The following is a 15,174-nucleotide window of genomic DNA, read 5'->3' as shown; positions in this document are numbered from 1 at the left end:
GAGGCAAAAAAAAAAAAAAAAAAAAAAGCCATGCCCATCCCTTCTGCATTTCCTTCTAGCATATGGCTGCCCACCTAGTATAACTCAATACCCGCAGAACTTAAATACATCAAAGAAAACCTCTTCAGAGCATGTACCCTTTTTTGGTGAGCATTTTAAAATGAAGAGTACACACATCTCTCTCTCTCTCTCAAAGAAGCTTATAAGACAAAGCAGGTAGGCACAGTGGAAAGAGAATTAACCTTGGGGTCAAAGATCTAAATTTGAACTCCCCTTTTCTGGTGTATTTTTAAAAATAAAAACTAGTATGTTCTTGAATAACAGAACACCACACAAAAGAGTATGACCTGAGCTTGCCTGGGGCAATTTTTTTCTTTAATCCTGTGAATCAGAATTCTGAAGTACTCTGTAGCACATACCATTTAATCGTAATGAATATGTGGTTCTTAAATAAGACAAATCACGTCAGACTGAGCCTTCAATGGTTAACATTTCAGTAGAATCTGCAACAGATGACAGCAGGCAAGTTCCAATCTTTGCTCCAATGTGTATTAGCAGAACATGTCAAAACCTAAATTAAAAGTTTTCACTCGCTTTAAAAAAAAAATAAATCCTTTTGTTGGCAGTCTCCCACTGATGACATGCAACAATCTTTGCATATGAAATCGGCTAGTCCCCTGCTTCGCTGCTAACTTTGTAGAAGTTCCAAAGCATTTCTGGAGCAAGTGATCTATTTGGACCGACAATGCCAAGCTGGGACCTGAGCCCTGAATGAGCTAAAATTACCAAAGCAAGAAGAACGTGGCTTTGGAAGCTATTTCCCCCAAGTGTGGGGTTTTTCTAGTCAAGGGAGTGATAAAGAATGTTGACTTTTTCCAGATGAACAACGTTGAATGAAACCTCAAAATCCCGCTGCAGGTTTCTGCTCTGAAAAACAAGTTGCTGCTACAGAGGTTCCTGTCCTTCCTGACTTCTGCTCCCCAAACGTAATAAATGCACCTGTCTTCCCGAAGGTCAAGAGTTCAGCATGGGCTGGCTGGTGCGGACCACATGCTGGGTGCTGTGGATGCAGAGACAAGGGAGACAGGACCCCGTCCCGGAGGGGTTCGCTGGCTGGTAAGGAAGCCAGGCACATTCATAACTGAAACCAAACACAAAATGCTAGGATCCATAAGCAAGGGACAAGCAGGGTAAAGGGACAGCTCTGAGGAGGGAGAGTCTCCTCCGGGGGCAGAGGGTAGGACAGGGAACACCCATGAGGCAGGGGCGCTCCCAGTGTGTTTTGTCCCCTCCCCTATTACAGCCCTCGGCTCGCTGGCCCACAAATACATCACATGTTAGCCTTGCCCCACCAGAAGGTGAGCTTCACGGGCAGAGGCCCCGTGTCAGACAATGATTAATCCATCTTGGTTGGCTCAAGAGTGTCTGCGGGTGTGCTCTCAAGACGGCATGAAATACCGGAGGTCTAGGCAAAGTGGGAAGGGTGGGAGAAGCTGGGGAGGGAAGGTGGGGCTGGGCCACTACAAATGCCAGGCAGAGAAGCTGAAGTTTAATTCAGTAGGCAGCAGGGAGCTACAGAAGGTCCTAAGGAGAGAGGTGAATTAGACCAAGACTGTGTTTTAGACGATTACTTTGACAGCATCTGAGAAAAGAGACTGGAGGCAGGGTGAGCAATTAGAGGGCCTCTGCATTGGTGGAGACAACTGAAAGCTGCTACAGGCCTGAACGCAGGCAGTGGGAGTGGAGCTGGAAAGGAAAGACTTGAAAGACAATCTGTACAGCCCACCTAGAATCGGCCCTTTCTCAGCCTCCGTCTCTGCCCCCTCCCACCAGTGCCTGGCTCTACCTCTATTTAGCACTTGCGTCAGGTCCTAAGACTACATATTCTCTGAGGATGATGCCCCTTTCTTCTTCAGCACTCTGCCCCCGACAAAAACCTATACTCTGCAGGGCCTGAAAAGTGAACTCCTGTCTGCCCTGGACCGTGCTGTCATTTCAAAGCTGGTACCTCAGATGCGCTGGTGCACCGGGGCATTTGCTTGTTACAGCACCGGGCCTGGCAAATGGCAAGTAGTAAGAGGAATTTAACAACAAAAGGAATTTAGCACACCCAAAACAGGTGCTTGGACAGAACGACACAGAACATAAGACTCTGAGCCTAGAGAAACCACTTTTCGCCCCGTAGAAACCACCAAACTCAATACCCCAGTAGTAGGCCGGACTGCGGTGAGATAACAGTGAGCTCTCCACATGGGCAGCTCTCATTTTCACGACCTTTTTGACAAATAAATGAGAGTGAGCAAGGACTGACCAAAGGTAAATCAAGTCTTGCGTTATGTGGTTCCTCTATGAGGATGGGTTTGAGATTTCCTCAGTAACGTGACATCTGAAGGTGCAGAGGGCAAGGTGTGTGTGCTCTGCAGGAGGGAGGCTGGTAAGACAGGAGAGGAAGAGCAGAATGGGCTTGGAAACTCAGAAATGAAAGCTGTCCACAGGCTCGAAAACTTGCCTCGGGCTACAAGCTTCCCGGTCATCGCTCCCATCGGCCTTCACTCCTTGCCTGCATGCCGTGTGGTTGACGCACATGTCAGCCACTTTACAAAGGAGACTGCCCGGCAGGGCCTGTGCTCTGAGGCTGGCTTCGCGGCTGATTAGCAGGCCAGTCTCTGAGCCTCAGTGTCCTCATCTATGAAACAGAAATAATATCAACAGCGACCTCTCCCAACAGGGCCACGGGGAGGAGTAACAAGGACAATGCACAGGCACGGAGCCAAACCATCAATGAAGGTGGGTTTGTTTTTTTTTCCCTTGGGCTGAGATGGCAATTTGCTGAGCGGAGGGCTGTCCCACAGGGTGTGACACACGTGAAGCCATGGCACAAAGCGAGGCTGGAAGAATGTGACATCCCACAGCGGCTGGCTTGGACACTTCCTGGATACAAGTAGAGGTACACCTGAAGACAACGCTGGTCTGGCCTGGGCAAGCACTCCGTAAGGTAACACCTTCTCACCAACGGCCACGAGGTAGCCCTAAAACTGCCCCTGAACCCCGGCTCTTGGTGCCAGAGACGGATCAGTTCCTCGTGGCTGATTCACAAACCTAACACACCTCCCCTTGAAAGCTCACCGCCTCACACTTGGTGCCACAACCAGCGGGGTTTATACCTGGGAGATGCCACAAGACGAGCTCTTTAAGAGGAAACCCTGCGAGCAACTCTGAGAGCCACCACATTCAAGTCAAGACACCCCGGAGAGTTCCTGGGGGTCATCGGAGCCCCAGACCCACCCTGGCCCTTCCAATCAGATCTGCAGCCAGGGCAGTGGTTCCAATTTAGAAACTAATCAGCTGATTGGATTTCAAAACGTGGTCTAGCCAACCTCAAGTTGGTGGTTTCTTTTTTCCCTTGTCTCTTCCCAAAAAAGCAGCAAACAGGTAGGGGGAAGCGTTTTTCAACGCACTTCGCTCAAAGCGGCGCCATGGTTCTTCCCTGGATCTACTCTGCCAATTTCCAGATGTTGCCTAGATTTTTTTTGTGTGTGTTGTTGTTTTTAATCACCCCAGGGATTTACCAACATTCCAACTTGGAGGATGGATAGTCTATAGATTCGAGATTCACGGTTCTCAGACCAAGAACTCCATGCCTCACTCATGAGGATTTTCATCGATTTTTAAAATCGGAGTTAGTGAGGGCGGCTACCGCCTCGCAGCCTCTGTGCAGCGCTCGGAGAGCCAAGCAGTGTTTATGTTTGCTGAATGAGTAAATGGATGAATGAACAATCTCTAAAAGAGGAAAACAGTCATTACACACCAAGTCACATACAGACCACTGCCTCCTTCTGACATACAGGTTCCCCTCTCCTAAGGCCCTTCCAGACCTCGGAGTACAACACACTCACCAAGAAGCACACTTTCTTTTCCTCTAGCCAAAGACAAGCTGAGGTTACAACCTAGTTACAACTTCCTCAGGCCTGTACTCTTGGGGAATAATCTTCTAGTCCCTTCCCTCAGGTGATTAAAAGCAAGCAAACAATAAAACCTAATCAGCTACAAAGGGTTCCCTTTTGTACATACCTGCCCTCATTCTGTTTTTCTGGACCCAGCTGCGTCCAGGTGTGGTGCATGAGGCTACACCCCTGGTCCCCCAGGGCTCATCCAAGAGAACCCGGGGTGCTGCCGGCCTTTTAGCTCTTCTACTCCTCAACTGCAAACCTACTTCCCAGAGGCCACATGAGGTGGTGGAAGGGAACCAGAGTCACGGGCCAGCGCTCTAATCTACTGCTAATTTGCCATGGGACCCTAGGCAAGTTGCTTCTGGGTTTCCAGCCAGTTTCCTCATCTGCCAAATTTAAATATGATACATGCTGGCTTCATCTTTCAGGATAAGTGTGAGAAAGTAAAGGAAGTTGGAAAGATTGGGAAAGGTCTTAAGACGACAGCGTCTTCGATCAGCTCCTGGGCCTGGTCCTCCCCTCCAGGAGGGGCTCTGAGGTGTCAACCCCCCCAGCAGCAGCTAAAAGGCCGCTCCCCAAAACGGAAGTGATACTTTCTTCTTCCTCTCATGTTTGCACCCGAGTCTCCTACTACTAGCCGGGAGAGAGGGTCTACTGACTTCTCTTGACAGAGGACAAGGTGGCTCAGTGTGGCAGAAAGCCCTCGGTGTAGGAGGCTGACGGGCTGTTTCTCATCCTATGACCAGCTGGACCTCAGTGTCCTCATCTGTCGACTCAGGGAGGAGAGCACCTGCCTTGCCTGTATGTCAGGGGCCTGAGAGGGCAAGATGGGGGGTCTGGTGTTACCCTGACCAGAAACCCGCTCCTTGCCCTCAGTGCACTCAGAGCCTTCTCGGGGATCCCGAGGGCTGGGGAGCTGAAGGGTGCTGAGTGCCCTACCTCTTCGGCTGGGCCACCCAGCCAGGAAGGGGAAGGACCGGGTGGCACCGGGTGAGTGGGCCTCCTCCTCCCATCCAGTGATGACCTGGGGGGACAAGCACGTCCCAGCCTCCTGTGAAGACACACTCACACCTGCGAGTCCTGCAAGAGCCATCCTGCTGCTCGCTTCCAGGGGCACCCGGGGCCTCCAGGTAGAGGCAGGGAAACTTAGGGAGACGGAGGAGCAGAGGGGGAAGCAGAGAAAGCAGGGTGCACAGGAGGGGAGAGAAGAGAAGAGTGAAGGGGCCCGGAGGGCAGGCGGAGAGGAAGGAGGACAGACAGAGGCGGGCGACGGAGACAGACTGACAGTGCGGGAGTCGGGGCTGTGGGGAAGACAAAGGGGACCCTCCGGTGGTTTTAACTGGTCTGGCCTTCGAGGGACACCCGGGGCCCGAGAGGGAAGCCTGGGGGGCGGGAGGGGAGGCCGGCGGGTGGAGGCTCCCCGGCCCCTCCGCGCCAGCCCCTCCATCCCGGCCCCTCCATCCCCGCCCCTCTGTCCCGGTTCCCCTCCGCCCCGACCCCCTCCATCCCGGTCCCTCCGTCCGGGGTCCTGCACCCAGACCCCCTCCACCCCTACCCCCTTCATCCCGGGTCCCCTCCATTCCCTCCATCCTGGTCCCTCCCTCCCGGGTCCCCTGCATCTCGGCCCCTCCATCCCGAACCCCCCCATCCCCTGCATCTCAGGTCCCCTCCATCCTGGGTCCCCTCCACCCGGACCCCCTCCATCCCGGGCCCCCTCCACCCGGACCCCCTCCACCCGGACCCCCTCCATCCCGGGTCCCCTCCATCCCGGGCCCCCTCCACCCGGGCCCCCTCCATCCCGGGTCCCCTCCATCCCGGGTCCCCTCCACCCCGGGTCCCCTCCACCCCGGGTCCCCTCCACCCCGGACCCCCTCCACCCGGGTCCCCTCCACCCCGGGCCCCCTCCACCCCGGGTCCCCTCCACCCCGGGTCCCCTCCACCCCGGGTCCCCTCCACCCCGGGCCCCCTCCACCCGGGTCCCCTCCACCCCGGGTCCCCTCCACCCCGGGTCCCCTCCACCCGGGCCCCCTCCACCCGGGTCCCCTCCATCCCGGGTCCCCTCCACCCGGACCCCCTCCACCCGGGTCCCCTCCACCCGGACCCCCTCCATCCCGGGTCCCCTCCACCCCGGGTCCCCTCCATCCCGGGCCCCCTCCATCCCGGGCCCCCTCCACCCCGGGTCCCCTCCACCCCGGGTCCCCTCCATCCCGGGTCCCCTCCATCCCGGGCCCCCTCCACCCGGACCCCCTCCACCCGGACCCCCTCCATCCCGGGCCCCCTCCATCCCGGGCCCCCTCCACCCGGACCCCCCTCCGTCCCCTCCTCCCCGCCCCCCGGCCCGCTCGCTCACCTGCCAGCGCCAGGATCTGGGCCTTGTGGAGCAGCAGCGCGCCCCAGTCGCGGGGGGCGCGCGGGGGGCCGTGGGGCCCGGCGCCCAGCTCCTCGGGGCCGCGGTACACCGCGTACACCTTCTGGTTGTCAAAATCCAGCCGCGAGCGGGGGCTGAAGTCGCGCACGCACGACACCGGCAGCGCGTAGCAGACGTTGTCCTCCAGGAACCGCACAAAGGCGTACATGGTGGGCGCCGGCGGGCCCGCGGGGGGCGGGGGGCCCGGGGCCGGGAGCCGGGGCGCGGGGCGGCGGGGGCGCGGGGGCGGCGGGGCGGGGGCGGCGGCCCGGGCTCCCCCCGCTGTTATTGTTCCCGGGCGCGCCGCTCGGCCAATCGGCTGCTCTGGCCTGGGCGCGGGGCGCGGGGGGCGGGGCGGGGCGGGGGGGGGGGTCCCCGCCACGCGCGAAGTCAGACCCGAGCAATCACAGCCGGAGCGCGGCCCGCCGAGGGGCGTCGCGGGGGCCGGGGCGGGGGCGGGGCGCGGGGCGGGGCGGGGCGGCCGCGGGGGAGCCCCGGGCGGGAAGCGGCGCCGCCAGCGAGCCGAGGACCTAGTGGCCGCTGTCCGCTCCCCGCCGGGTCGTCCTCCTCCCGCGAGCCGGCCAGAGGCTCCCCCCGCGCCGCCGACAGGCCCCCCCACCACGGGGCTTGTCCGGGACCCCCGGATGGACCTCGGCGCGGCAGCTCCCGGCGGGGCGGGGGCCGGGGGCGCCCCCACCGGGGCTCCTCCCTCCCCGCCGTGCGCCGTGCGCCGTGCGCCGAGCCGGGCCCGCTGGAACGCAGCGGGGCTGCAGGGGGCCGAGGGCGGCGACCCCGGGGTGAGCCGGGCGCTCCGGGCGCCTTCGGGCCACGGAGGGGACCCCCGGAATCCGTCTGTGGTCTGTCCCCGGTGTCGCGGACAAGACAGCCCGGAGGGGCTTGGCTGCCCCCAGACCAGCCACGAAATGAAAAAGGGCCGAGTGGGTCCTGCTTACAGCAGCCGCGTCCCGCCGAGGGGCCGGGGCCTGGAGCCCTGGAGCGCCGCTGCCCCGCCCCCCGCCCCCCCCCCCCCCCCCCCAGCGGCCGTGGGTACCGACTATGGCTCCAGCCCCATCTCCCAGTCCCTGCCCTGGCACCTGGCAGGGACTCAGATTTGGGGGAGGGTGATAATGCATAGAAATCTGCACTCCTCCAGCTAGCCGGTACTTCGTTCTTGCACTCAAGCAAGGGGACCTTCGTGGGTAAGCTCTAGGTGCCGGATTCCGGCTGGTGCTAGTCGCTCAGAGAGGAGCAGGACAGGCGAAAACTCCTAGATCCCTTGCAGCGACTGTGTCTCCGGAATGGAGTCTCGGTTTTGGATACCTGCGCCAAAATTAGGTCACCAGATGAGTAACACCTTTCCTGTCCTCGAAACCCTTACAGTCCCGTCCAGGAGTATTAAAAATGTAGGAGTTATCATGTGTATGAGAAAAGTGTTTTCGTAGAGGGATGCTTACTGACGTTGGCAGACTTGATTAAATGTTACTTAAAAAAACAAAATTCCATTTAAATGAACTCGAGCTGTAAGAAAAACCAAAGTAAATGCACCAAAATGTTACTTCATAACAGTGGCGATTTTGTTTTCCTTTGTGTTTTACATTTATATATTTATATTTAACTATTTTCTGCAATAAACAGGTATTCACAAAGTATTACGCGTAATTTTTTTAAAAGCACTGTGCTCAATCTCAGATCAGTTACCCTAATGATGAAGAGATAAACCAAAACCCATGAATTATTGCATCGTGATTTAGGGATAATGTTATACAGGTGAACCCCATTAACACACACCTCTCAGATCCCAATGCACAGGTCAGATTAAGTTCCCTTAAACCAAGCCAGTGGTATATATGTGGTTGTGGCCAGACAGGACTATGAGTTTCCTGATGCAGATGTTGGTTTGACGTTGGCCCAAACACAGAAGAAAAGAGGTGCCACCCTGCATTGTTCCGGAAGATTTACCTTCATGATTATGATTTCTTTGGACTAATCTGAAACGAGTTTTTATCTTAAGAGTACATTCCTATGGTGGTCAGGGGGAAGTAACATGTAGCAAGGTTTCTGAAAATTCACAAGATGGATCATGCAGAGTTGGCCACATTTAATGAAAGTCCTGAAACTGCAAAATCATTCAAGTTAATACCATGGCCAGCGTCCTATGCTATCCAAATGAAGGTGATCCCCAAATACACTGTCAGTCTCATCTTTCTTACCACCTTCCTGGACACAGTACATGCCAGACACATCAAACTATCCGACAGTTCCCAAGGTAGCATGCCTTATCAGATCCCAAGCCTGTATGCTCGCTCTGCCCTTCTTCCTCCTGGAGCGCATGCTGGTATCAACTTCCCCTGAAGACCAGCTCCAATGTCACCTCCTCTGTGAAGCCTTCCCCAACCACCTGCACTCCTCAAGCGGAGGTAGTCTCTGTCTACTATTTTGTGCCAGAACCTTTAATCTTCCCTCATTAGAATGAGCTCTTTGAGAGGGGACCAAAAAGCTGGGTAACCTCAGCCTCCCAGGTTCCTAGAGTATTTAAATGCTTGTAAACCAAACGCACTAAAGGAAGACACAAGAGAGCATGAATAGCAAACCTCTTGTGCGGCTTTTCTGAGAATCTGTCCCCTTTCTTCCTAGCTGTAGCTGAATCCAACTCTGTCTCCTGCCCCGTGCCAAAGGGCGGGCACTGGTTCCGCTCCTTGTGCGACAGGTTTGTGAACGTATGAAGGATCGCTGTACCCTCAGTTCAAACAAAATCCCCAGCCAAGTGCACATAAACAATTCTCATAAGGAGGTAGTTTCATGTCCCCTGACCCAGAAAGAAGAGCAAACTGACACACGGATGCCAGCAGGGTAAACACAGACTCAAACCCATTCTGCATGGAGGTGCACAGATTCTAGGGGGGAGCAACGGCGGGTATGGGATGCTCGCAGAGATACCGCGGGACAGCCTGAGGGCCACAGAAAGCCATCCCAGGTTTCTGCTTCCTGAGTGACTCGCACAGTCTTTAAACACAGCTCCGTGGAAAACCTACTAAGTACCTCCTCCGCCCTCATGACAATGGAGTCACACTGTGACTTGTAGACGGGAGCCCCGGGCTTTACACAAACCAGAAACTCAAGGCGGTGCACAGATCATTGGTTCCCAAGCAAAGATGGTTCAAAAGGAGAGATTTCGAACTTACAGAGGTGGTTAAAATGCCTGATTCAACCAAATCACGGTCGAGTCCCCTCTTTATATCCTGCTCCCACGGTCATCCACATGCCTCTTACACAATTCTATTGTCATGAAGTTCACGACCATCCCTTAACTTCCGGACACTGCTGACTGCGAGAAAGGTCTTCCTAACTCACACGGAGCAGAACCCTTCACCTGTAGCTGCCATACGAGGTTCACCACCACGGAGCCTCAGGGCAGCTCTTCAAATATGGAAAACTTGGGATCTTATCTCCCCAGGGTCTGACCTAGCTTCTGCTCAGACACCTTCACTTCCTTCACCTGTCTCTCCTCCTGTGACCTGGTTCCAGTGATGATAATTGTGATATCTGCTTTTCCTCCGGAGGTTACTATAACCCATGCTTGTCACGCACCATGTTTACGTCTCAATTAATTTCACGCCCAACCCTTGATGTGGGTATGATGAACCCCATGACAGAGATGGGAAAATGCAGACTTATAGCAAAGCCTTTTGGCTCCGGGCAGCCCTGGAGAGGCACAGTCACATTTGCATCAGAGACAGTTTGCTCTAGAAGCAGTGTGGGGGAAGGACTGGAGGGGAGGCGAGACTGGGGAGTGGGAGGCCTGTGATGAGGCTGGATGTCCCGTGCCTGTCCCTCCCCAACTCCCTCCTTCTGGGGCCAAATGTACTTTGCCTTTCGTCCAAGTCATTTTAATGGAGCAGAAAATGTACACATCTGGGGCAGCTTCGCATCCGCGTCTCCATTGTGCTTTCCTGTTGAGTTCTGCAGAGCCTTGGGTTAATGTCAAGCGCCTTCAGTTTAGCCAGCTGAAGCATGTTCAGTGGCAGCGGCAGGCCTTATGTTTCATATTACTGCATGGAATTCTCAGTGTACTTTGCAAAACTATTTTAAGGAGACCTGGGTTCTGTGAATTTTAAAAGCAATTGGAGCGTGTCTTTTCAACCTCTCCACTAATGATTGACCACATTTTTTCATGATTTTGCCTTTTCCTTTTTTTCCTGTGATATTTAATTTGACTTTTAAAGTCTCTGCGTTAAAATTCCCATTCCCACCCCCCAGAAGACTTGCTGGGCTGTGAGCTCAGGAGGCTCTGGACCTGCTGGAAGGCCCACGGTGGGCATTATCTTACTGTCACCCCAAAGCAGGAGCATCGAGCCAGTGCATCGACGTGAACTCCCAATCATAAAGTCTGGCTGGATCTAGTTGTGGGTTTGGGTCAGGGAAAGAGAGCAGTAGAGAGGAGGAAGGAAGGAAAGCGAGGAGTTGCTGTTGAGGACAAACTCAAAAGCCAGCGAACACTGTTTGGAGGTAGAGGGAATGCTAATTTGTCATGCAGGTGACAGCTTGGAGGGCAGAAGGAATATGGGCTTTGGAATCAACCCAGGGGTTAAATCCACATCTTTGCTGTGACTTCGGGCAAGACAGTTCACCTCCCTGAGCCTCAGTTTTCTTATCTGCAAAATGAGGCTATTGAGGCACCTGGGTGGCTCAGGTCATGATCCCAGGGTCCTGGGATGGAGCCCTGAGTTGGGCTCCTTGCTCGGTGGGGAGCCTGCTTCTCCCTCTCCTCCCCGCTCCTGCTCTCGCTCTGTGTGTGTGTGTGTGTGTGCGCGCGCGCGCGTGCGTGTGTTGCTATCTCTGTATCTCTCAAAAAATACATAAATAAAATCTTTAAAAAGAAGAATGAGGCTATCTTTGGAAGGCACTGAGAGAATCGTGGCAGGAGTTTTTCACCCTCTCTGTGTATCAGGATCACCCGGGAAACTTAAAAAATATCCTGCTCCCAGCTCCCATTCCCCCAAGATCTTGATTCAGTTGGTCTGGTGATAGGGCCTTCATTTTTATTTTATTTAAATTTCCAGATCATTCTAATATCGGACAAGGTTGGGTACTTCTGAGTTGGAGAATTTTAAGGTAACATGCCAGTCACATAGGAATTCCTCAACAAGTTGTAGATATTATTTTCAGGGAAAATATACAGGGCTCTGAAATGTCTGTGCAACCTCTCTGAGGAGTAATAATTTCTTCAACTGAAAAATGACATATTGATGTGAAAACGAGGCTGGGTCTTAGAGTCTTAGGCCCTGGATCTAAGTCCTGGCCAATAAATAAGGCCTATCCTTACTGTGTGGTCATGGATAAGTTTCTGAATCTCTCTAAGCCTCATTTTCTTCAAGGGAATATTAATACAGCTTCATAGGGTTGTGCTGAGGATTAAATGAAATACATAAATATAAATGTCTAACTGAAATGCTTAGCACAGTGCCTGACACATAGTGAGTCCTCCAGAAATGATAGTTGCTGTCACTGTCAGGGGTATTAATATATTTATTATGAGAGCTCTTATCCCAGTGCTGAGAGTAAGGTGCCCAATGAATGTTTCTTGCATCAAATTGAGTATAATGAGTTGAACAATGCTGGTAATCATCCAGTGAGTGCCCCACCATACTTCATCTGAGTGCCCCGCCCTTTCCACCAGAGCCTGTGGGCACAGGTCAGCCACCACACAAGCTCAGATCTCACACATTCAAGCCTCTAAGGCTCGGGGCCTTGCCCAAACTTGCAGCACATGCTTTCAAGAGATTGTGTTTGGAGCCATGCATTCTTTCAAACTGACTTTGTGAACTATTTTCTTAAAATAAATAAAGACTTGTATGCACTATATAAAATGTAAAATGTGGAAGCATTTCTAGCAGTTGAAAACCTTATGAATGTGCATCTTGACTTGATGTTCAGATCAAGCAGACAATGGTCAAGTTCAACCACTTAGATCTCAGCTGTGTTATGACCTCGCGTTGGTCACACACAGAAGCTGGTCACACAGAGGACCTGAATCCAGACTTTTTACTCCAGGAGTACATACTCCACATAAGAGACATTAAGCAAACAAATTCCCAATGGTCAAAGACCAAAAGAAGTTTATAAATAGAAGGGACTGTTGCAAGGGAACAATATTTGAATTGGTTCTGAAAAAGAAACAAAAAGGTTTTGTTACCTTGGAAGAATGCACCTTGCCTCATTTATGAATTTCAATTAGGGGCCCATTAGTCTTAGAAGCTGCCTCTGGTTTTGCTAATTAGATTAACTAGTTCTGTTATTTTTTTGCCTGAAATGTCACTTCCTCAGGAAAGTCCTCCCTGACTTGTTCCTCCCATCGTATTTTCACATATTTCACATTTACATATTTTCACAGCACCTTGTGTTTTTCTTCATGGGGTTTACTGTAGCACATAATGTATGTTTATTCTCTTATTGTCTGTCTCTGCCAGTGGACCAAAAACTCCACCAGACAAGAGACACTATCTGTTCTCTTCACTATTGTATCCTAGCACCTAGCCTGGCCCATGGGGGACCCTAAGCAAATACTCATTGAATAAGTACAAGTCTGAAATATAGACCCTGGAGGAGAGGAAAGCCCCTAAAGGTGAGGAAGGAGAGGTATCCCAGAGGTATTATTCTGTTCCTCTGAACCTCACCTTCCTCTTGTTGAGTGTGTCTCTATTTCTGGGCCCCTACCATGTCTGGCTCTCAAGTATAGCCCAAAAAACAATAAAAGCTCCTTTTGTAGTTTTGTTTTGTTTTGGGTTTTTTGTTTTTTTGTTTTGTTTTTTTTTTGTTTTGTTTTGTTTTAGTGCCAATAGATATGTTGACATTTTCAAAAGGTTTTCTCTAAATATAAAGAGAAAACAAAATGGGAATAATTACAGAAAAACGCACATAGTAGAAAAATAGTCAAGTTGATAATCACACATACTTGACATAGGCTAACAACAATGCTAATATAATAGTAGCGGGAACCTCACCGGCACAGTCTGTGGGCCTCCTGGGAAACATGATGGTGATTCTGCTTCACCTGACAAGGCTAGACGTCCTTCACACCCCGCTGCTGGCCGAAGTCACAGACTCTCTAACCCCCCACTCAGTTAGGTGATCACTGCCACATCTTGGTCTTCTGATGATCCCAACATTACCTGGGAGGAAACAGGGCAACCTTCCTTGAAAGACCATATGCTAGGTCTCCGGTTCCTGTCTCTGCTCACCTCTAGCACCCCGTAGCTCAGAATGTCTGCCCTTCACGGTTCCTCATGGGGTCAGAGTGCAGCCCACACTGTCATTCACTCTCGGGCTTCTGTTTGCTAACCCTGGGCTGCCGTTCTGATCAGAAGCACAAAGGGGAGCATTCATTCAGAAAGTTAACTCATCTCCAAAGATCACAGCAATCGTGAACCGCTCTTTTTCTTAAGAATAGCTCCTAACCAGACCATATATTCAGTATAAAATCCATATATTCAGGAAAGGAATGAAAATGGAACTAACAGTTACTGATTTCTGTGATAGGAGTTGTGCCAGTTGCTCTACATATTAACTCCTTTCATCTTTTCAAAATGACCCATAAGGTTGATACTATTACTATCTCTGTTTTTCTGAGGAGGAAACTAAGACTTAGGTGGTAGTTGTTTACAGTCATGTGGAGAAGACTCAAACCTCAGTTTTTGGTCCAAAGCTTGTGTTTCAGGGCATGTTTTGATGCGTCAGAGTTTCCTGAGGCAACAGGAGCTAAAGTGCCTGTGGAGTTTAATCCCTTTTCTGAGAGGCTTGAATCTCCACTTAGAAATCTGAGAACTGGGCCTAATGGGAAAGTCCAACAACTATCATTCCAAGCAGCCCTAAATTGAGTAGCTAATGATTCTATGAATACTGATAATTTGATTACATTGTCTGGAGTTTCTTAAATCATGGCCTCCTCACTCCAGACACCCTGAATTTTTCAAGTACTCTGAGTTTTCTAACTGTTCAAGCAGATTTTTACGGTCTTATACCTTCTTTTGATGGGAGTCTGAACCTGCTGGGAATCACCTGTTACTTCATGGTCTAGGTGGAGGCTCCTCTGAGCCAGAACAAAAGAAGGTCAAAGAGCTCCAGTCTTTGGAAGAAGAAGTGGCTGAAGCAGTGTCACCTTCCCCAAACCATTCTTACCCTGATGTTGTTTGGAGTAAGAATAAGAATAGGAGTTGTAGCAGTGAACCTTTGTGGAATGTTTCCTTCATGCCAGGCTTTACATACATTTCTCATTTAATCCTCAAAATACTCCTGGGTAGTAGTAGTAGTATTAGATACCTTCATATTAAAGTTAGGAAAACTGAGGCCTGAGGATGTTAGGTAACTTGCCCGGGGTCACACAGAAGTAAATGGTGGAGGCAGGATTTTGACTCAGGCTGCTTGACTCTAGAGCCCCAACCACAGACTTCCACTCCAATTCTGGTTCCCTAGGAGTCTGACTCTTGCCTCAGTAAGGGTGATCTGTGCCCCTCTAGTTAGCATGGGGAGATGATGGAGCCTGCTTCCTTAAAGGGTCACTTGCTAGGGATGTCCGGACCACCTTGGTTGGTCTCAGTGAGACCCTGGCTGGCACTCTTTCAAAAAGTACCCTGGAATTCATCGATATTTTCATTCTGTGTTGTTGTAGGTGGGAGTGTACTAGATTCAATCCATGATATAAAGAAGGCTTTTCTTTATTTCCTCAAAACCAGTTTATTTATTTAGTGGCACAGTAAGGTCACCTATTATGCTACCAGGAAAAAAAAAAAAAGTCATTAGCCTCTGAGTTTTTATATTGTG

At 51.8% G+C, this 15,174-nt stretch overlaps 1 protein-coding gene across 16 annotated transcripts in view; it reads right to left on the bottom strand.

Annotated features, from left to right (window-relative positions):
* Nucleotides 1-15,174, bottom strand: part of LOC144281984 (BEN domain-containing protein 5) — a 1,369,676-nt gene that overhangs the window by 230,829 nt on the left and 1,123,673 nt on the right. The window contains exons 1-2 of one of the 16 annotated variants that reach the window (XM_077845013.1): nucleotides 4,890-5,379; nucleotides 2,510-2,686 (exon numbers count right to left, since the gene is read on the bottom strand). The exons of 11 other annotated variants lie outside the window; for them this stretch is intronic. In XM_077845013.1, coding sequence (XP_077701139.1) covers nucleotides 2,510-2,543 — 34 coding nt within the window. In that variant the 5' untranslated portion in view covers nucleotides 2,544-2,686; nucleotides 4,890-5,379. Of the gene's footprint in view, nucleotides 1-2,509; nucleotides 2,687-4,889; nucleotides 5,380-6,300; nucleotides 6,582-15,174 lie in introns of those variants that run through there. 4 more of the 16 variants (XM_077845010.1, XM_077845018.1, XM_077845019.1 and 1 more) reach the window with 4 other exon arrangements.

This window comes from Canis aureus, chromosome 13 (assembly GCF_053574225.1).
Source record: "Canis aureus isolate CA01 chromosome 13, VMU_Caureus_v.1.0, whole genome shotgun sequence".
NCBI lineage: Eukaryota > Metazoa > Chordata > Mammalia > Carnivora > Canidae > Canis > Canis aureus.
The sequence above is the reverse complement of the archived record's forward strand: the minus strand, read 5'-3'. Positions and strand labels throughout refer to the sequence as shown.